The following is a 22904-nucleotide window of genomic DNA, read 5'->3' as shown; positions in this document are numbered from 1 at the left end:
TATTTTTGAGCCAGTTGAGCAGATTGTCGAGATTTGTGCTGACACAGAGGTACTTGTTATGCAGATTGATCAGGAGGATTACCCGTTTGATATCACTATACCGGATACGATTCTAGCAGATGATTTTGTTGTTGATTCCATTGCGCCCGATGTGATACCAGTAGATGATGACCTTGTTGAGGCTAGTTATGGATTGGTACTGCCCATTGCTGTTATGCCGATCCCACCGATCCAGGAGGAGTACGTTGCGATCTTCCCAGCTAGTTTACTTCTCCAGCGCAGATTCTGTTCGCATGAGTCTACATGGGCCCTTTCTTTCCTCTTCTTCCGCCGACCTTGCAGATGCTTCTCTCGATTGTCTCGAGCGTTAGACATGATGATTGCTCCCGCCGGCTTACGTGTTCTATTACTTCAGCGGATTGTATACATCTTTGACCCAGGTGGACTAGAACTCGAGGGCGAGTTCTTTTTCAAGCAGGGGAGAATGATGCAGATATTATGAGTTATTTTTGTATTATTTAGTTTCTAGTATTTTATTTCCATGTTATTAGTTTCTAGGATTTTATTTTCCATGTTATTTAGAATTAGGAAGTTTAGTCTTTTAGGAAATTCTTATTTTAGAAGGTTTCTATTTCTTAGGTTGCTTATTTGCCTATATATAGGCCTCTTTAGAGCTCTATTGTTAACTTTGATTGATATTGAATAAAGATTATTCTCCCTCTAATTCTGGTTTTCTTCTTCCCTCTTCTGATTTCTTCTCCTCTCCCTAAATTCGTCTATTCTTCTCTTCTTCTTCTACTTCTCCCTAAATCCGTCTCTTCTTCAGGTTATTTTCGTCTCTTCTTCCCCTATTCTTCTAATTCTATCCCCTTTCGTCTATTTCTCTCCCCTTTCCTCAATTTCTCTTCACGGTGCTACATCACATTTGGGTCAGCCCCTTGTATAGAGGTCCCCCTTGAATAGAGGCCTCTTTGTTCTCATGTGACAGTTGCATGTAAGGGGCTTTAGAAACAACAAGTGGATCAAACCGGTGAAATGCGTTTCACCACATTTAGGTTAGACGTAGTTGAGATTTCAAGTGCTGGATCAGATCATCTAAATTTAACTCTCATATTCTTGTAGCTCCGACCACTCGCTCGTGAGCCTTCTCTTTTCTTTCTTAATAAAATGTCCATCATTTCGGAGAAAAAAAATGTCCATCATTTCGAGAGAAAAAAATGATATAGAAGATTGTGGGAATTAATTTGGGATCTTGTAGGTTGATCTCGTATTTCATTGAGTTGCTTAGCATGTTAGTGCTACACATATTGGGTGGACATTCTTCGAAATGGAACTTTTGCGACTCATTGATATCCCTGGCAATTCTTCACTACCTTGACTGAAACTGTCAAATTCTGTTTGAAAATAGACCCCATGAATTTGTCATTAGCTATATTCTGCTTTTACTAACATTGAGAGTGGTTTTCATGCAGATGGGAGTGTTTAAAAGATATATTATCAGGTGATTGGACTGAGGGCATATTATGCAGCATCGGTATGCCTGTCACACAAGGAGGTGTTCGGTACAATTGCCAGGTTTTCTGTTTGAACAAACAGATACTTATGATCCGTCCAAAGATGAGCCTTGCGAATGAGGGAAACTACAGGGAACTTCGGTGGTTTTCAGCTTGGAAGCATAAAGACCATCTCATGGAGTTGCAGCTCCCAAATAACATTTTTGAGGCTTCATCACAAAAAACAGTACCTTTTGGTTATGGATACATTCAGCTTCTAGATATGTGAGTACCAACGTCCTGAGTTATATTAATGTTAATGTGGTGATGTTCTTGATCTCAGGAGAGATTCTTCAAGAGGCACTCCATTTGTGACTTTCACAAAAAATAATAAAATAAAGATTGAAAAGAAAAAAGAGAGAAAAGGAAAAAACAATTTCACCTCAGCATTAAATTGGAGCCTACAAGGCCATTCACAACATTTGCTTGATATGTATCTGTATATTATCTAAACTTGCAGTTTATTGGTTGTGAGTTCATATGTTTATAGTAACTGTTAGAAATTCAAAATGAACAGTTGCCGAGGCCCTGTAGTTTAATTAATAATAGTCTTATAGTGACAGAAAATTTTACAGCTTTTATGAGATTTAGGTCTTCTCTGATGCTGAGTTCTTACATTTAGGCTTTGAAACTCTAACTCCTGTCTAGTCATGACTTATGGAAAACAAACATGATAAAAAACACAAATGGATTGATTTGGTATTGTTCCTGTTTGGGATTGTGCTTGTTGCTCAATTGGCTGAGGCTTTGTTCCTCAACCATGAGTTCGTAGGTTCAATTCCATCTTACATACCCAGAAAAAAACTTCTATTCTGATGTGGTCAAATCATTTACATGATAAAGTTGGTGACTTTGACCCTGTTAAAGTCATACAGAAATGTATGACTGCTGTTAAATTAATGCAGTAAATTCATCTGTCTTATTTCATTTTATGAAACTATGAAAATTCATCTTAGAACTGAAAAAAAATATCATCTTAGAACTTACAGTAGTTATAGTTTACTTGAAGTTTTCTGTGGAGTTATTTTTTAGATCATCCTGGTCTACTCATTACTGATATAATTCCCTTTCAATAAGTCATGAATGGCTGTGGCTTTATTTTCGGCGGTGAACTATAATGAACTAGTCATTCTGACCTCTTTAATGTCAATATTTTCTTGTCACACGTCAGAGCTGTTGCTGCTGAAATCTGTGAAGAGCTATTTATTCCTGATGGTCCACGTGTTGAACTTGCATTTAGCGGCATTGAAGTATTTATGAATGCTAGTGGAAGTCACCACCAACTGAGAAAGCTTGACCTTCGCCTTGATAAAATAAAAAATGCTACCCTTGATTGTGGTGGCGTTTACATGTACAGTAATCAGCAAGGATGTGACGGTAGCCGTCTTTACTATGGTAATTCACTCCTAGTTGAAAAACCATTCCTCATTTTAAGATTAATTTTATTGTTCCATTCCTTGGAATTCTACTTTAAGTATCTCAAACAAAAAAAAAGGTTTTATCTGTGGGATCTCTTATTCATATTCTTCTTTCCTGTTGCTGGCAATTATCATTCTCCTTTTTGGATACACGGGAAGCACATACGCCCGTATTTAATGTTTAAATTATTAAATATAGAAATATAGGAAACTATTAAGAAAATAAGATGGCAGATAAGATTTTATTAATTGCCATGTATTGCATCTATCTATTTATTTATAGTAAATGATATTGTATAATCTTGAATTACGCGGTCCTGTAGTTGCTTGCAGCAAATAATTTATTATGATTACGTATTCTTTATAGTTAATATTGGACATCTTATTTACACAGATATTTGGTAAGTACTATATAATAAGCTGATGCATATGTATTTATCTAGGTTAATACATACATGTATACACGCATGTAGGGCATTCATTGGAATGTATGCATATTGTAACTATGCATGTATGTTACCTAACTACACCATAGGTGCTGCAATGGTTAATCATGTGCGAGGGATTTTTGTTTAAAATCAAAGTGATTGTCGGACAAATGCTGTCACCCGTTCTGAAGAACTGAAATTTTTGGACATCTTATTTACATAGATATTTGGTAAGTACTATATAATAAGCTGATGTATATGTATATATCTAAGTTAATACATACATGTATACACGCATGTAGGGCATTCATTGGAATGTATGCATATTGTAACTATGCATGTATGTTACCTAGCTACACCATAGGTGCTGCAAAGGTTAATCATGTGGTCGGGATTTTTGAGCAGTTGCTTGCGAGTGTCGAGTTGTGGAGAGAGAGATACCCTTCGTCCATAGCACCTCTAAGGGCATGAGGGGCCGAGGGGTTTCGCCCACAACTGGCCCTAAAGGGAAGGAGCTTTCCTTTACCTATGGGGCTAGGAAAATCATGATTGGGATAGTGGCCCTAAAGCTATGGAACTTGGGTGTGGGTCTTTTGAAGAAATGGGATGACCTTACTTTTTCTTTTTATGTATTGTGAATGTATGTATCACCGTTATAATTTCTTTAACAATCTTCTCTCTCTCTCTCTCTCTCACACACACACACAGTGAAGAGGGGTAATGATAATTGAAGAGGTTGATTGTACATTTCTAAAGGGTTACATATAAATGGAATTTCTTTCAGCTAAATTCCATTTGTTGGAGAGCCCAACACACTTGAAGAGTTTGTTTGAGGGTAAGTGTTTTTAACATCAGAACACAGGGTATACAACAGAAAGGGACTTGGACATCTATCCATACAAACATCCTTTAATCAAAATTCACCAAAAGGAACGAGAAATGAAAACTAATTCTCTGCAGCGATTATTAGTCTAGAAGTGATGATCCATTGGGGCCGACCAGTCAAATGAGGCTAGAATGTAAACTTGTAGGATATAGGAGGATGAGGAGAGGAACGAGAATGAAATTTTTCCTGAGGAGTTGCTCAAATCGAATAGCCTTCTCTCCCTTATTAACTTAAGAGATACTACATGAAAATGAGTAAAATGCCCTTAGGTTGCATTTGAATCATAAAAGCCGGAAACTCCTTGGGTGAGTGGGAAACTCATTTCCCCTAAAATGTGATAAAAAAAAGGGGGAAATGTTTCTGAAACGTCTCTGAAACACATGGGAAACAAATGAGAAACTTATGTGAAGCATTTCTTAAATGCATGAGAAATGTATGGAAAACTCGTAGAAAACGTACGTGAAACGTGTGGGAAACATGTGTGAAACTTATAAAAATTGTTTTGAAAAAAAAAGCACGCCAAAAAATTGTGGGTTAGGTTATCCATATCCCCCTCCCCCCGAGGGCTTCCTCTCATCTCTGATTCACCACCCGGATACGGCATCAGCTTTTCTTTTCTTTATTACTCTTAAAGGAGACTACTAGCGCATGAAGGCTAGCTGTAAGGGAAGGCAAGGGTCTATTCAAATAGAAATTTGAATTAACAAATTTAAATCTAAAAAAAACATTTATATATTTTTTGTTTTCCTTGTGTTTCATCTGCGTTTTCAGTGACGTTTCTCTATTGTCTCCAAATGATTTCTAATGCGTTTCCTAAGACGCTTCTCATACGATTTCATACAATTTTCTATCATTTTTCAGTTTCTCATTTCCCCTCTATTTTTTTCCGTGTTTCCCATTTCTGTTTCACGTTTCGATTCCCGAATTCGTTTCCCACCCTGGTAACTGTGGTTTGGATTGCCAGAATTAGGATTTGGAATGTTCATCATAATTCATAACACAATTCCTATTCCAATTTTCATAACGAAATGATAAAAAAATTAAACTAAAAATTTTAATTCAAAAAATTTAATAAAAATTCTATTCTGTCCGGAGTAGAATCTGAATACCATTACCATTCAGGAAAAAAGGTAGAATCAGAATACCATTTCTTGGGACAGGGAACAGATTCTGGCATTTCCCCCCTCTAGTTTCACCCGTGTCAATTCCACCTCCTTGATTCCATTATTTTCTTAGAACCAAACGCTGGAATCGGGTGGAATTGGAATCAGATCGCGAGTTCAGCGCCTGATTCCTCCAATTGATACACATCCTTAGTGTGAAGTACATGATAAAAAGGCCCTATTTCAACACTCCTACCCGGGCTACTCAAGATAGAGCATAGATGTCAAATCATACCCAACTTTTGAATAATATCACGAAGTCTGCTTCCAACAACTGCGTTAGTGAGGTCAGTCTATTGATCTTCTAATCTTGCATAAGGGACAATGATCACTACTTAATCTCTAATGAAGTGTTTGATACTTTAATGGAAAAACGGATTAGATATGGTATGAATTGCTGCTTGATTGGTGTGTGTTAGTTAGTTAGTTAGTTAGTTAGTTAGTTAGTTAGTTACTTATTGCTTTGTACTTGGCCTCAACAGTTGATCTGGAGTCAACTGATTGCTTCTTGCTCATCTATGTCCAAATTTTCTCTAACAGTGTGCAATATCCACCAGTAGACTGACAACCATTGACAAAACCAGCCCAGTTAGCGCCGGAGTGCTCCTCTAGATCCATATGTTTGTGGTTAGCATATAGGAGGCCTTTCCTAGGGACCCTTTTAAGTTAATGGGGGCTCTTGTGAACAACCTCAAAATGTGTTGAACGAGGCGCATGCATGATCTTGTGAACAACCTGGATCAGAAAGAACTCGAAGAGATCTCTAAAGCTGCAATACACTTGCGAAGTTCATCATTGATAGATCTCTAAGATCAATAGATGCATTATATTGGATCAATTGTGGATCAGTTTCATGAGTTTGCCTATCATCCACAAACAAGCTCTCCCTCCAAAGATGTAGCTTCATGAACATTGTGACCTCGCTCTTTGTATTTGACCACCTGAGTTTTCTTAACTTATATTTGTTAAAGGAAAGGACCATGATGATCCTACGACACCAATCCTCATAATTCTTTCCATCCAACGGTTTGGTAATTGTACTCCAATTCAATAAATACTCATTCTATCCCTTATAATAAGCTATCATATGTGGTACATATAAAGGATTCTCATTTGGCTTCTTAAATAAGTTCATTTTGCTTCTTAAATTGGGAGAGTCTATCCTATTTTAGCTGTATAATGGTAAGTGAGTTGAATAAAATGTTTAATCTGGCTATTCACATGAAAGGTGAATAAACTTTTTCTTTTTCTTTTTCCTCTCGAGAAATGCCCCAAAGCAAAGTATTTGTGTTGCTTGTAGAGATACGGAGGTTCCACTGAATGTTGCTGGAGTATGGAGCAATTGAACTACTGGGTTCATATTTAAATTTTTATATATTGCTTTCCTGTATGATTTATTTAGATACATTTTATTTTGGAAGCAACTGGCATCATATAAGAGAAATAATGCATCTATTTTGCGAAAACTGCATGTAACTGGAGCAAGCAAATTGAATACATCTGTTTTGTATGTCTATGATTTTGTTCTGTGGTTTAGCACTCGTAAAGAAATTAATTCACACACACACACACACACACACATACAATAGGTGATTCTATTCCCCAGTATGATGTTACATCAGTTTTATATTACTGATTTTGTTCTGTGGTTGACCACTCGTAAAGAAACTAATTCATATTTAAAACAGAATAGGTGATTCTATTCCCCAATATGATGTGATCAATATTTATTTGAGGCAGATGGATGTTCTTGCATTGCTGTAAATGGAGATGTGGTTGCTCAAGGATCACAATTTTCCTTGAAAGATGTTGAGGTTTTGACTGCCCAAGTAGACCTAGATGCTGTAAGCATTCTTTTTCTTGTTCTTAACGTTGTATTCTTAGCGGGTGTAACAATTGGAGAAGATTTTTGTTCTTTCCCCCTTAAGATGGCCTCCATATCTGGTGTAAATTCATTTATATCAACCAAGCAATTTTCACACATAACTTCTGGTGAGGATTTTCTTAAAAGGTGAATGAGCAAACATGTCTGGCATGGGGATTAAACAGCAGCTATTTGTAAAAAATTGTGAAGCTACCACATATTATATTTATTGAGATACAAACAGTTACCATGCCATTTTAAAATGGCATGGTTTGTAAATAGGAAACTTCTGCAATCTTGAACTGAGGATAAAAGGATGTCTGATAAACTGGCAAAGTTTTCAGCATGAATGTTATTGAATAGGTCCTTTCTGTTTCCTAATTGCATTAAGGGCGAGATGACAAATAGCTCACTCTACATTTGCTAGGTCATTGTGCTTGTTCTGGAGATAGTACTTGTGGGCTTGTCGCTGTCAGTGAATGTTCTGGGGTTTGGTTTTTACTGGTGTATTTGTGTATCAAAGAAGGAACTGTATCCTAGAGAAGGCTGCAATACAATACTGTGTTTATGCTTCAGGGTGTAGACAGTGAAGTTAATTCACTACCTTGATACACCCAAAACGATAAGTCCAAGCATTATCCCTAGTCCTTACTACCTCTTGTTCCTCTACAAAATTTTTGGTTTACAACAACCAGAGGGGGTTAGTTTCTAACACGTACTGCTTAGGATGCTAACAATCATTCCAGCTGAGTCCAATAAATATAATTAACAGACGGGCGACTATGCTACATATATAAACCCATGCTTTCTCTGAGAATGGTTGCTACTTGAGAAGATGGTTGCATGCTCCGTCACTATTCCATACAGGACAAAGGCAGTCCAGCAACTGAAAGCATGAATTATGTCAATGAGCCTTAGAGAGTGGTGATATAATTGTTACGGTAAGTATTCTTGTAGTTACATTTACTATGGGGTGGGATAGGTACTCGTAAGTTTATTGGAACTACATTAGCGTACGGGGTGGAACTGGTACTTAAGTTTCATTCTAATTTCACTAGTTTACCATTGCTTAGCATTTGTAAGGACATAATTGTGATTTATTTATTTTAAAAGTTAATCCTATTCTTGGGGCGTATGATTTCTCTCTCCCAAAGATAAACCTCAAAGTTGATGAAAGCACGATCTACTCAATCGTTCTTACACTTGATAGTTCCCGAAGGTGAGCAAAGAACTCACCTAAACTCTATTCCACCTAACCTCTTCCTGGCTAAGGGTGTTGGTGAAACTTTAGTGGACCCACAGAACCCAACAGCCACACAATCCAATCACCCAGCCCCTTGGCAGGTTTTCTGGAGAAGAAATAAAAACTTTGCCTGAAAACAGGTCTTGTGTTTGACGTCGTCCTGGTGTTAGATGCCAGCAGAGCGCCCACTTTGTTTTTTTTTATTTTTCCAAAATTCAGTAATCCTGTTTTATTTATTGTGAGTGTACACGATCTCTTTTGAGAATTGTAGAGGAGTTCCGATGGGATTTGTATAAGGGCCTGTTTTCATCAGGAGGAGTTCCAATGGGATTTATCTATGGGCCTATTTTCATCAGGATTTGTCCAGGTTTAGGATTTCTGATTTGTAGTATATTTTTAGTGTTAATTTCTTTGTTTCAGAAAGGTTTAGAGTTGGGTCTGGGAGAGTTCTCCCTTGTATAAGATGTATGTACAATTTCTTCCATCTTTACTCTTTAGTGATAATAATTTCAGATTTGAGATTTTTTTCTGCTGCTATTATTTCATGGATAGTGTTGTTTATTTTATTCAAATTTTCTGTGTTATTAGCTGAAAATTCCATTCTCTTTTCAAGCCTACGTCAGGTCTCTTGGGCATCCTGCCAAGAAATTACTCTAGGTTCAAAAGTCCAACTAAGTGAATCCTTAAAATCTGTCTTAAAGATTAGATAAAAAAGAGAACAAAAAACTGTCTTAAGGGCGGCCCTGTGCATGAGGCTCCTGCCATTGTGGGGTCTGGGGAGGGCTAGATGTACGCAGCCTTACGCCTACTTTGCAGTGAGGCTGTTTCCGTGACTCAAACCCATGACCAACAGGTCACAATGGAACAAAAAACTGTCTTAAGGATTAGATAAAAAAAGAGAACATCCCTTTTATGTTCGTTCTCATAATGGAATTTCTCTTAAAGAGATAAAATTTCTGAATTACTTTTGCCTACACCTTCTTGGGCCCCTATACACACTAGGTCCATGCAATCCATGACTTATGACTTTAGCAAGTGGTCCTCACCTGATAGAGTTATGGCGGAATGTTCGTTCGCGGTTGATAATGGGGAAAAGGGATGGCAGAATGTTCGTTCGCGGGGAGTGGTTGATGATAACGCTTGGAAGACTGTCAAAAGCAAAAATCTGCAAAGATTTGAAAGAGCGAAGGAAAGAAGATTGGTGGAGGGTCGTATGTGGCTATTGTGAGAAGATTTGGTCGGGGTTAGATTATAACTTCCCAAAATCCTCTGTAACCACGGTTAATCTGGGGCGAAGAGGTGAGAGGGATGCTAATCCGACCCCTTTGGAAGGCGCAGATGAGGAGTTAAAGATATCCACTGGTATTTCTGTTAATCTGGTGTCCGTTCCTCTCAGATCGATTGGAAATGCAGATCTTAGTGTATGGGGCAAAATCAGACCCGGGTGGTCTGGAAATGTTAGGGCTTTGGAAGGTTGGCTTCGTCGAAAATGTGGTGTTGCTTCTCCCCTTTCTGTCTACAAAGTGGACTCTGATGAAGTTATGGTTTTCCCTCTAATGGGAGTTAATCTCCTCAATGCACAAAGGATATGGATGGCTGATGATTACCCTCCTTTCGTGGATTTGATTCCATGGATGGTTAAATTTCCAAGGGACGGACTTGTGGACTGGTGGCGAATCACTGGAGTTCCACCTGAAGCATGGTGTGAGGAGAATTTTAGATTGATTGGCGGTAAAATCGGTAAAGTTATAGCACTTGATCATTCTTGCGTGGCCGGTTCTGGGTACGTATCGGCGTCGGTTCAGATTTCTACCTTCGGAGATGCTGGTTCCTCTATGGTTATTCCGTCTGCTATTGATGGATCTATCTTGTGGGTTCGTGCAGAGAAGGTATTCGATGATCGTGATTTTGGGCTCTCGTCGGATTTTAATCAGGATAGTAGTAAGGAGGATTCTTCTCTTTTAGGAGATAAGGATGTGGATTCCATTGCTTCCGGCGAGGGGTCGTCGGTTTCTGGTGACTCGAGAAGGGCGGTGCAGGCTAGCGTGACGGGATGTTTTGCAATAGGTGAGGCTGTGGATAAGACTCCTCCGTCAGGCGGTGAATTCGAAATTCAAAAATCTGTCTCGCCACCTGTTGTTAGATGGCGAAGTATTAGAGGGTTGAATACCACGTGTAATGATCTGGGATCGGGGGCACCTGTCGTAATTAGCGATTTTTATGATAATGGTTCGGCTCTTAAGTCGAGGACTGTTATGAGGCATTTCGTGGGCTTATTGTGACCCACTCTTTGGAGCCTCTTTATGGGGATGGGTTTGGGTTTTCTGGTCAAATGGGCCCTGGTGGGGTTCCAGTTACTAAATCCACTAGTGCTTATGCAAAAGTTACTGATATAGATCTCCTTTTATCCCCCTTTAGTATAAGAAAAGGGGATCCTGTGGAGAGGGAGTTTTTCTCCGGAGTAGATGATTTTTTGGGTTCCGAAGGAGGTAATTCTGGTGAAGACGAAGAGGTTTACAATTTGTCGGTGAAACTTGGAGTTTCTCCTGTGCGGCTTGACTTTGAAGATGATGTATCGGTGGGAAATATTCAATCTTCTAGGAATCATTATGGGGTTGGAGAGAATGATTGTAGGGAGATTGTGGGAAGCTTTCCCCCTGTTTGTTCTAGAGATATGGCTAATCTCGTCGACGTGAACCGGATAAGTGATATGGGCCCTAAAAATGCAGAGATTTTATATGATAAAGAAGGGGGTAGTACTAATCTCATTATTCCTGATTGTCGACTGATAAGTGGTGAGGAGTTAGTTTTCCCAAATCTCTCCTGCGATGGTGGTGCTGTAGATGGAGGCTCGGCTTCTGTTAATAGTCAAAAGGAGAGATCTGTTAATGAGTATGAATTGCTTCAAATTGTTCCATTCATGGATGCTGCTATGGAAAATCAGAGTAGGGTGTTAGTGATTGATGGGGAGGGTTTTATTTCAGGAGGGGTGGTAGGTAGGGAGGAAAGGATTCCTGAGTATAAGGATCCTATGGGTATTTGTGGTTCAGGTGAGGGGATTGTTGACCAGGAGATTGTCGAGATATTTATTAATCATATCATCTCAACGGGTAAGATTTTTGGGCTTTCTTTCGTTGGGTCTGAGATCGAGTTAAAAAATATGCTGAGACAGAAGGAGGATCACGAGTGTAAATTGAGAAATCTATCGGATATCCGCGGTTATGATGCCTCTAAGAAGTTGATAAGGGAGTTGTATAAGCTAAAATCAGAGATGAAATTTAATTCTCCTGTGGCAAAAGGAGGGGACGGAAAATCTCTGATTATTAGTGGAGCGAAGAATAGCTCGAAAGGGATGTCTAAAAGATCTCGTAGAAAATGAAGATTGCAAGCTGGAATGTGAATGGGATGGGGTCTCTGGAGAAGAAGACTCATATTAAGAAATTAATTCGTAAAGGCAAACCGGACGTGGTATGTATTCAGGAAACAAAGGTGTCTGGGATCGATAGATTTGTGTTAAATGGTTCGGGTGTTCCTGCGCATTGGGATTTCTGCTCTCTTGATGCGGTAGGGGCGTCGGGAGGCATTCTGGTAGCTTGGGATGGATTTAAGTTTGAATTGGTGGAGTATTGGGTAGGAGTCTTTTCAGTCTCGGTGGTTCTGTGTGACGTTCAAAAGAAAGATAAGTTGACTTTTTCCGGGGTTTATGGGTCGGTGTTGAAGGGGGAGAAGAAATTGTTTTGGGAAGAATTGGTCAATGTTAGGGGAAGGTGGGATTTTCCTTGGTGTGTTGGGGGAGATTTCAATGAAATTAGATGGATGAGTGAGCGGGTGGGTTGTTCTAGTACTAGTAGAAATATGAGAAGATTTTCAAAATTCATTGCGGATTGGGAATTGGTTGACTTATTTCTAGTTGGTCAGGAGTTTACCTGGGAGAGAGGAAGCAGCAGGAGCCGGATTGACAGATTTCTGTTTTGTCGGAGGTGGTTGGGTTTGTTTCCTGGAGCTAGACAAATAGCTTTTGAGCATTCGGTTTCGGATCATTGCCCTGTAATTCTTGATCCTCAAATGGAATCATGGGGTCCTTCTCCTTTTCGATTTAAGGTTGCTTGGCTTAAGATTCCGTTGATGACGGAAAAGCTGGGAGCTTGGTGGGGTGAGTGCTCTGCTTCTGGTGCGGCGGATGTGGTTATTGGTGCTAAGTTGAGATTTGTTAAGAATAAATTAAACGAATGGAAAGTGGAGAATATGAGAGCTTCCGAAGCTAGGCAGGTGTGGCTTCGGGCAAAAAATAGTGAGATGAAAATTCAAATAATTGCAAATAGGGCGAATGAAGCGGATTTGTTAGAGGCTAACAAGTATAAGGAGGAGTTAAATACTTTAATTTTGCACGAGGAAATTACTTGGAGACAGAAGTCTAGAGTTAGTTGGCTTAAAGAGGGGGATAAAAACACTGCTTATTTCCATAGTATTGCGAGTGCTAGGAGGAGGGGTAATTGGATCAATTCTCTGACTATTAATGGGGTCAAATGTGAAGAGAAGAGAGCCATCAAGAAGGAGGTTGTGGATTTTTATAGTAAGTTATATTCTTCGGAGGAGGCTGGCTGTGTTATTCCGGAAGGGGTTAATTTCAAAAGTTTGGCTATGGAGGAAGCTGTTGAGTTAGAAAGGCCGTTCTCGTAGGAGGAGATAGAATAGAGTTTGGCTTCTATGGCGGGTGATAAAGCTCCTGGTCCGGATGGGTTCTGTATGGCGTTTTTTAAGTCTTGTTGGGTTTATGTGAAAGGTGATGTCATGAGATTCTTTCGGGAATTTTATGATGGCTTGGAGTTAGATCGTGGATCGGTTTCGACTTTCATTGCACTAATTCCGAAGATAAAGGGTGCCTCCTCCATTGGTGAGTTTCGTCCCATTAGTCTCGTTGGATGCTTGTATAAACTTCTCGCGAAGATATTGGCGTCGAGACTAAAGGTGGTTATGCCTTTCTTAATATCGGAGTATCAGGCAGCTTTCGTTAGCAAGAGGCAGATCCTTGACTGCTCCATTATAGCTAATGAAACTATTGATTACTATGTGAAGTGTGGTAGGAGTGGTGTAGTGTGTAAGCTGGATATGGAGAAGGCATATGATCGGGTGGAGTGGCATTACCTGGATTATTTGATGGGCCAAATGGGTTTTAGGGGGAAGTGGAGAGGTTGGATGGCGAAGTGTATTTCCTCTACTTGGTTTTCAATATTGATTAATGGAGCCCCGTTTGGTTATTTTAAAGCATCGAGGGGGCTTAGACAGGGCGATCCCTTTTCCCCTTTTCTCTTTGTTATGGTCGCGGAAACTCTTAACGGATTGATTGCGAAAGGAAGCGCCGCTAAGCTTATCCAAGGATTTTTCGTTGGGCAGAGCGAGGTGGAGATTACCCATCTACAGTTTGCGGATGATACTCTGCTTTTTTGTTCGCCTGAGGTAGAATCGGTTCTTTATCTTAAAGCTATTATTCGATGGTATGAGTTGATTTCTGGGCAGCGGGTGAACTTTAATAAGTCTACATTGTATGGAGTGAATTTGGAGCATGAGATATCCCTCGGGCTAGCAGGGATTATGGGGTGCAATTTGGATCACCTCCCGTCATCATATCTGGGGCTTCCCTTGGGTTCAGGGAGGCCTAATCGTGCCAGCTGGATCCCGATTGTTGAGAGGGTTGAGAAGAGATTAGATACTTGGAAGAGAAATCTTGTATCCCGTGGGGGCCGTCTTACTTTGATTAAAGCTGTGTTAGCTAGCATTCTGATTTATCAATTGTCGGTATTTAGATGCCCTGCGAGTATTGCGAAGAGAAGTGAACAGATTCAGCGGAGATTTCTTTGGGGGAGGGGGGGGGGGGGGTCCGAGAAGAAGAAGGGTTTGTCGTTAGTGGGATGGAAGACGGTTTGCATGCCTATTAAAGCTGGAGGTTTGGGGGTTAGGAATGTTAGAAGGGTGAATCAGGCTCTGCTGGGTAAGTGGTTGTGGAGGTTCGGTGAGGAGGCGGAGGCTCTTTGGGTGAGAGTTATTTCTAATAAGTATGGTTCGGATTTATCGCGCTGGGTATCTGTAGATAGATTTCCTAGGTTAGGTTGCTCGGTTTGGAGGGATATTTTGGGTATTTCCTCAGAATTTCAGAAGGGTATTAGATTTAGGGTGCACTGTGGGGATCGTGTGAGATTTTGGTTGGATTTATGGTGTGGGAAGGTAATATTGAAAGATGCTTTTCCTGATTTATTTTTGGTAGCGTCTGCGAAGGAGGCTATGGTTGGGGAGTGCTTTGCTAGGATGGATGGGAAGGTTATTTGGGCGCCTGCTTTTAGGCGTAATTTCTTTGATAGAGAATTATTATCAGTGTGTAGGCTCTTTGATGCTTTAGAGAGTTGCTATATTAAGAGGGACGGGGAGGATGTAAGGGTTTGGATTTGGACCTCAGCTGGTGAATTCTCGCCTAAATCGTTCTACAAGCATTTACTGCCTTCTTCAGCTGCTCCTGTGATTGCCAAAGTATGGGACATTCCTGCCCCCCTTCGATTGTTGTTTTTGGGTGGGCAGCCATTTTAGGGAGAATTCAAACGATTGATTTGCTGAGAGATAGAAAGATGATCATCATTAATTTTTGCATTTTGTGTCAGGAGGATGGAGAGTCGGCGGATCATTTGCTTCTCCATTGCAGTTTTGCGCGCAAGGTGTGGGGTCGGGTGTTGGGGAGGTTTGGAGTTCTTTGGGTCTTTCCGAGGGATTTGGCCTCAGCTATTGAGAATTGGCAATATGCCCCGTGGGGTTTAAAGGGGAAAATCTTATGGAAGTTATCTTTCCTTGCTGTTATATGGTCGATTTAGAGAGAACGAAATGCGAGAACCTTCAGAGGCAAAGATAAAAGTGATTCCTTTGTTGCTGACAAAGCTACGGCGTTAACTATCTTTTGGGCGAAGTCATTACATCTTTTCCAATTTGTGTCAGCGTTTGATCTTTGGTATGGTTGGCAATGGGTGTGTTCGAGTGGTGGCAGGACCAACATCATTGTTCAAGAATGGGTTCCTCCGGGAACTGGTTTGCATAAGTTGAATTTTGATGGATCAAGCTTTGGCAATCCCGGTCCGGCGGGTATTGGCGGGGTTTTGCGGGATGATAAGGGTGAGGTGTTATGGTCTTTTGCTGGGCCTATTGGGATAGCTGATTCGAATGAGGAGGAAGTGAGGGCTGCGTTTCAAGGAATTAAGTATTTGGCAGGGGAGATTCTGAATAATGTTATAGTGGAGGGTGATTCCATTAATGTTATCCGTTGGTTGTTTGCTTCCCATAAGGTTCCGTGGAGGTTTGCGGATTTTTTTAATGAATTATTAGATATCATTGGAGAGTCTTATATTGTGTTCAATCATGTAAGGAGATCGGCTAATGGGGTAGCAGATTCTCAAGCTAGGAGAGGGGTTGGTTTGGAGTCATTGGAGAAATTTGATTTTCTTCCTCCTTGAGGGCGTATTGCCCCATTTTGTGTGTTCTGTTTTTCTTTTCTTTGTATATTCTGTCCGTTTCGGTCTTTTTTAATGAATTCTACCATTCAAAAAAAAAGCAAGTGGTCCTCACCTAACCTGTAGGTAGGAAGCACACTCACCTATAGGTAGTCAAAAAGCATACATACAGCGAACCCCAATGCATCTGTTGTTGAGCCACAATCTGATGCGTCTATCGTTCCCACTACCTGGAGGTAAAGATCTAGGGCTTCATGTCTTGCTGCTAGTGATTGAATCTTTGCACCCTTGGATCTATAGTGTCTTACCTCAAATCTCTTAGGACTAAACACTTCTGCATGAATTTCATCAACATAGCAATGGTAGAGTGGCATTGCTTATGGAGACTTTGCACTCAGTTTATATTAAGAAGGATGCAGAGGACTGGAGAGTCTGGATGTGGGACCAAGATGGGGAGTTTCATGTTCTTTCTTTCTATCATCACCTTATGCCTGTCTCGTCTTCCTCATCAGCACACATAATTTGGAGGATACTTATCCTGCCTAGAATTGGAGCGTTAGCAACAGAATCTTGATGGTGGACCATCTGCACAATCGTAGGAGGATCATCATAGATCACTATGCTATGTGTATCAAGACAGGAGACTCGATTGATCATATATCCAATTTAGGATGGCTAGAGAGATCTAGTACTTCGTGGTTGACTTGTTTGAAGCATAGTTGCCAGAAGCGCCTTTGGGGGAGAGGGGTGGGGGGCGTTTCCCCGAACATGCATTTTGGAAATGTGAAGGTTCTTGTTCTCCATTGGTGTGTGGGATGCTCCAATTACCCATGGTTGTAAGCTTTTGCGGGATGGCAGCATCTGTTAAACCTAATATGCGTAATGCTAAAAAGGGAATCTGGGGAAGGAGTCTTTGAACCATTCTTTTTTTTTCATTGCAAACTAGGAAATTAAGTCTTGGTATTCCATTATCTCATCTTTTGATGTAAATTGGGTTTTTTCTGTCGGAGATAGACATTTTGAGAGGACGTGGTATAAAGGGCCTTTTTGTCCTTAAGGAAAAAGAAAAGAACCCTTGAAGAGTAGTTCCTAGTCTAGTAGTTTTGTCATTTAGTTGGAAAGAATTTAAATTGTTTTTATATTGAAAAAACACAATTGGTAAGATCATTATGAAAATGAAATATCATAATTAGGTGAGTGAGCATGAGAAAATAATTTTGGGGCTTTCCGATAGGAGATGTTTTTTGGAATTGGGAGATGGTGGCTGTGAGCTTTACCTGGAAACATAGGATTGAACCAAGATAGAATCAAGATGGTAGCTCCTGTGGAAATCCAAGACCAGCCAATGCAGAAGGGTGTTTAGAAATGAGTTGGGAGAGGTCCTTCTTGCATTCTCCGGACCTCTTGCAGCTGCAGATTCAAATGAAGCAGAAGTGAGAACTCTGCTATTTAAGTTATGTATTTCAAGAAAAAGGTATCCAGAACATTTGGGTGCAGGGGGGTTTGAAATCGGTATTGTGTAAGAACAAATTATTTCCAGGGCCTAAGAAATTTGCAAACTTTGTCATGGGAGTTCTCGATATTAGCAAGACTATTTATCCGTTCTTCTTCTTCTTCTTCTTTTTTGAATGATCCTATTTATCCATTCTTCATACACATACACAGGAGTGGTAACCTGATAGTGTAGCAAGAAGTAGCCTAAACTAGACTGTTCTTGAAGTTGAGCAAAGGTACCTTATAGATTAGGATTTTTTTTTTTTGTTTATTTCTGTTGTATGGGACATCTCATCCCATCTTATACATCCCATCTTATACTATGCTGTTTTTTTATTATTATTAATCAACTTCTGCTTGCTATCACTCAAAAAAGTGAAATAAAAAAGGAAAGAAAATAGGATTGTTGCCAAGATAGATGTGGGATCTACTTGTAATCTCCCTTACTACCTCCACTTTAAAAAAAAAAATTCCTTACTATCTGTGGAGAAGTTGGGTTGTATTTCGACTTAGATCACTTTTGGAAGGGCCAAAGGTACTTTGTATTAAGTTTCATGGAAGAGGACTGAAACTATGCCACAGCTTGAGCAATGAAGAGGAGCCCTGGTTCATGGAGTTTAGATTTCATCATTGATGAGATCTTACTATTAGATATGGCCAGAACTTACTCTTAGATGCAGCCAGAGGTATAAGTGTATCATTTGGCCACAATCACTTCTCTTGTAATTGGTCTATTTCTATTTTCTGTAAAACTGTAACTTATTTGAAAAATTAGAACGCAACTGCTTCAAGAAACATGTTTGCAATTCTCAAGCTTATCTTGTGATTGGAATCCTTATTTTGAGGAAGGATTTATATTATCTTGTATTCTTAACTATAATTGCTTGCTGAATGACAGGTTGTCAGCTATAGAGGATCCAAAAGTAGCTTCAGAGAGCGAGCAAGTAACCAACCTAGTGTTTCATCAGTGACAGTGCCATACAAACTTTGCCAATCTTTCAGCTCCCAAACGATCCCTTCTAGCCCGATTAAGGTCAGTTATTACCCTAAGGTGGTGTATGACTTATTTTATCATTAAAAAATGACTTTTTTTTTAGTATGCCGTTCTGTTTAAATTTTCAGACTTCTTCCTTAAACATGCTAATGTGAAGGAAGATCTCAGAGTCTCAGTTTACTTATAAGGCATATGAAACAGACTAACCATACAGTGTAAGCTACGAAGTCTGGGATGGAATTAAATCAACAGCTCTTCAGTGGTCACGGTTAAACTTAGAAATTGTTATGGGAAATGTATGAAAGATTCTGATCCAACATAAATGATGGATATAAAACCATAAGCTGGAAAACATCAAGCTACTGCTAGCCATGTCTTCTTTGCTTAAATTTAATTGCTGTTGATACTTGATTAAGAAGGAAAGGAAATAGAAGAAAGGGTAGAAGAGAAGAACACGAAAGAAAAGAAAATTGGAAAGGGAAGTCATCAAGATCTTTGTGTATCTTGGTGAAACCCACGACTTCTACTCTATTGAATATTACAAATGTGTCCCTTGAGTGATGAGTCCCATTATAAATACACACACAAGTCAACACTCCCTCTCAAGCTTCGAATAGATGTTGATCATGTTGAACTTGCCAAGAGGGATTCGTAGTAGCGTTCAAAGATCACTCATTGGTCTGGGTGAGGTAAGGAGTAGTATCAGAGTGGCTCGGTCATCGATAGGCCTCTCCTTATTCATTCTATAGGGCGGGGCTGCGGACCAACAATCCATAGTAGAGGGCTGGCTCATCAATCGAACACCATCATTAAATCTGGAATTCACTACACCCTTTGTAAGAGCAACAGCTAGTTGGCCCTCACATGCAATAAAGACACTTCACCAGAGATAACTCTTTCGCCAATAAGTTCGTATCCGCCTCAAGATGTTTGGTCCTATCATGCTGTATAGGGTTATGGCCGATGTTGATAGCTGCTTGATTATCATAGTAGAGTCTCATATGGCTCTTCAAAAAATTGTATTGGGTCAAAGTTTCATGGGTAGATCATCTATACAGACCCAACAAAAGATGCCCACGCAAAATAATCGTATCTGATTTTCCTATGTTTTTGGAGAAAATGCACCTCTAGGCTCTAAAAACGTAGTCAAGTAATTCTAGAACAAGCATCAAAGACTCTAAAACCGCTACAAATAAATACCTTGATGATTAGCTTCCCTAATGGTCCATATGGATGTTGATCCTAGCCCTATGGCCTTGTTGTTGTTGTTGTTGCCCGGGAAGCCTTAACGGCGACAAACAGAAGAGCAAAGTTTTGCTCTGATACCACGTTGATGTTGATGCTTGATTAAGGAGAGGGAAGAAAGAAAAGAACGGGTAGAAGAGAGGAAATTTAAAGAAAGTAAAAGGGGGCCTGGAAGTGGTGGAGTTTCTTGGTGACGACTACAACTTATAATCTCTTGAATCTATATGAAGAGAAATTTTTTATAATTACAAATATGTCCCTTGAGTGATGAGCCCGATTATAAACTCATGCAAGCACATCAATAAATTTATATGACTTATGTTTCCCAACCAGTTAGTACTTTACCATCAAGCAAATATATGGATCACTTGGTAGCACTGTTTACAGATGATTTTCTGTTATTAGATTAATTGGTGTTTTTCTATTCTGTTCCTGAGATTAGTGCTTTACCATCAAATAAACGCATGTATCGACCAAGATGTGGTCAGTTTTATATTGGAAGCCTAAATATAAGCTGCAATGTAAATAGAAAGTTTATTGCCAAAGTACATGCTTTCAGCTTATAATACAGGAATCTGACCTGTAGGAGGGAATCTATACACATAAGCTCGATGATCATAAAAAAAAGCTCAATGGTCTCCATTCTTTTAATGAAATCTTCACCATTCAAAAAAGGAAAAAAAAAAAAAAAAACTCAATGGTCATAAATGCCATGGAAGCTATGGTTTTTGGATACTGAGGCCATACCTATTTATGATGGTTATCGTCTCTGCATTAGATTTGTAGAAATTGTCTTTTGTTTATTTCTTCCCAAGATATTAGATAATCCGCATTAAGGAGCAGTAGGAGCGATTTGACATCTCCTACGAGCGATCTTCATCTTCATTGAGTGAATGAAAGTTGAAGAGAAGTCTTCAAGAAAGTAGAATTTCTAATGAACCCAAGAATTATATTGAAAAGTTTAAAATCTTGATTCCTAGTAAATTCCAAAACTTGACTCTCCATTGTAACAACATCATATTAGCAAGGGGAATCAATGCTATGATAATGCTTCCCTACCATCAGGATAATATATTTTAGTTCTTACTATACTCACTGTATGATTTATCTATACTAAACTGCATTGACTGTGACTCAGGATATTTAATAAATTATGTCAATAACTATTTCACTTTTACCTGATATTATAGCAGCAATAACTAATTTTCTTTCAATATATTACTGTCAGATTCTCGATTGTTTTTGTCCAATTATTGATTTTTGATCTTTCACCATGTCTAGATTAGGTACCACTCCCCAGAAGAAGAGATAGCCTTTGGACCCAGTTGCTGGCTATGGGATTATGTACGAAGGAGTGGGGCTTCTGGATATTTGCTTCCTCTTTCTGGTGGAGCAGATAGTTCTTCTGTCGCAGCTATTGTCGGCTGCATGTGCCAGCTTGTTGTAAAAGGTCGGTTGTAAGATGATGTCCTCATATTACCATATCCCCATTCTCATCTTTGGATAGTTTGCTTGCATTCAATTAGATTTTAGTGCCATTATCCAGAGACTGTACTTGCATTTTCTGGATTACATCTCTAATCACCACTCATTTATTCAGCGGTTGTTGGCCTTATATGTGCAGAAATTGAAAATGGGAATGAGCAAGTTAAAGCTGATGCAGTACGCGTCGGTCATTACACTAATGGAGAGTTTCCTACTGACAGCAAAGAATTTGCTAAGCGCATATTTTATACTGTCTATATGGGATCCGAAAATAGGTATGGACCTGACCCAAAACAAGCTTCATCAGGGTTCAAGGGTAGGAAAATTTTCACCTAGGAAGCACGGGTACTCTCCCGGGGCTCCCGCACCCGTGTCGGACACGTATGGGGTGTGGGTACGCCCGGGTACGTCCCGGTTACGTACCCCTTTAATATACATTAAAAAAAGCAAAAAAATGGTCGGGTACGTCGTGGGGGTGCGCACCCGACCCATATTTATGTTTTTTTTTTAAAACCAAAGAAGTAGGGTTTTAGACTTGGAAAAAGCCCTCAGATCTCATAGCTTTTGATATTCATCGACGGTGTTTGCTTTGGTTCTTCGTTCAGAGCCTCTCCACAAAACAATAAGAACAAGAAGAAGAGAAGAAGAAGAAGATAATGATAAAGAGAAGAAGAAGTTTGTGATGCTTTGAGTGTCGAAAAGAAAATCCAAGCAACCGCTCCAGACCAATTAAGATTTTCCATCATCGGGCATTCCTGGAAAAAATATATATATATATCTGAAGAAACTGCGTGTTAAACCATTAAACATTGATGAAAGAAAAAGAAATCTTGAAAAAAATAAAGAAAAAAAGAGGACATAGAGAACGGATGATTACATTTACAAATCAGATGAGAATCTCACATGAGATAGAGGGAGGGTTAGGGACTTAGGGCAAGGTCGTCTTAAATAATCTTTTTCTATAAGATAGACCCCTGTGTTTCTAAGAATATCTATAATACCCCCAGCCTCTTTCCACGTGTTTCAAAAGAGGTACGTGTTACGAAAGTGTGAACATGTGTGCCACTGTCTATGGAAATTGCTTAGAAGAAAAGTCACTTTTAGGCTTCTTCTTACGTACTATTCTGCTTACTATACCCGCTCCTGTAGCATTATAGACTGTATTGTTACTCTTACCCCCATCAGGATAATCTGGCCCCTTCCCCTGTTCCCACCTACGTATATAGGATATTTTAAGAAGTTAACGTCTTTCTTAGTAGCAGGGTCCGGAGAAAGAATGGGAAAGACGATTTCACTATATTTCTGACCAGGAACAGGACTGTGGGCCCACTTCTGCCTTATTTTGGTGATTAGGACCATTGATGTGGTCATCCAAATTCCGTTGTTAATAACTTGATCGGACGATCTAAGCCCTTGATCAGTTAATCATAGATCAAGCCTTATTTAGAGTTCCACTGAGAAAAGATAAACCGTTGATTATTTTTTATCCACCATTCCAGCACACCTTAAAGATTGTACGCTCAATTCGATTAGATTGGACACACAAACTAGCTCATACTGTTATTTAATGCAAATGAAGGAACATCTATTTGTTTTTGTTTTTTTTTTCTATTAGATGAGGACCTTATCAGTGAACACTAATCC

At 39.5% G+C, this 22904-nt stretch overlaps 1 protein-coding gene across 7 annotated transcripts in view; it reads left to right on the top strand.

The window, feature by feature from the left end:
• Positions 1–22904, top strand: part of LOC143884246 (glutamine-dependent NAD(+) synthetase-like) — a 55109-nt gene that overhangs the window by 16368 nt on the left and 15837 nt on the right. For all 7 annotated transcript variants that reach the window (XM_077387708.1, XM_077387705.1, XM_077387706.1 and 4 more), the window contains 6 exons: positions 1473–1778; positions 2725–2948; positions 7189–7292; positions 18435–18569; positions 21057–21225; positions 21400–21535. In XM_077387708.1, coding sequence (XP_077243823.1) covers positions 1473–1778; positions 2725–2948; positions 7189–7292; positions 18435–18569; positions 21057–21225; positions 21400–21535 — 1074 coding nt within the window. The remainder of the gene's footprint in view (positions 1–1472; positions 1779–2724; positions 2949–7188; positions 7293–18434; positions 18570–21056; positions 21226–21399; positions 21536–22904) is intronic.

The sequence above is a fragment of the Tasmannia lanceolata genome, unplaced genomic scaffold (assembly GCF_043159265.1).
Source record: "Tasmannia lanceolata isolate RefF3 unplaced genomic scaffold, GAP_Taslan_0.1 ptg000008l, whole genome shotgun sequence".
Lineage (NCBI taxonomy): Eukaryota > Viridiplantae > Streptophyta > Magnoliopsida > Canellales > Winteraceae > Tasmannia > Tasmannia lanceolata.
The sequence above is the reverse complement of the archived record's forward strand: the minus strand, read 5'-3'. Positions and strand labels throughout refer to the sequence as shown.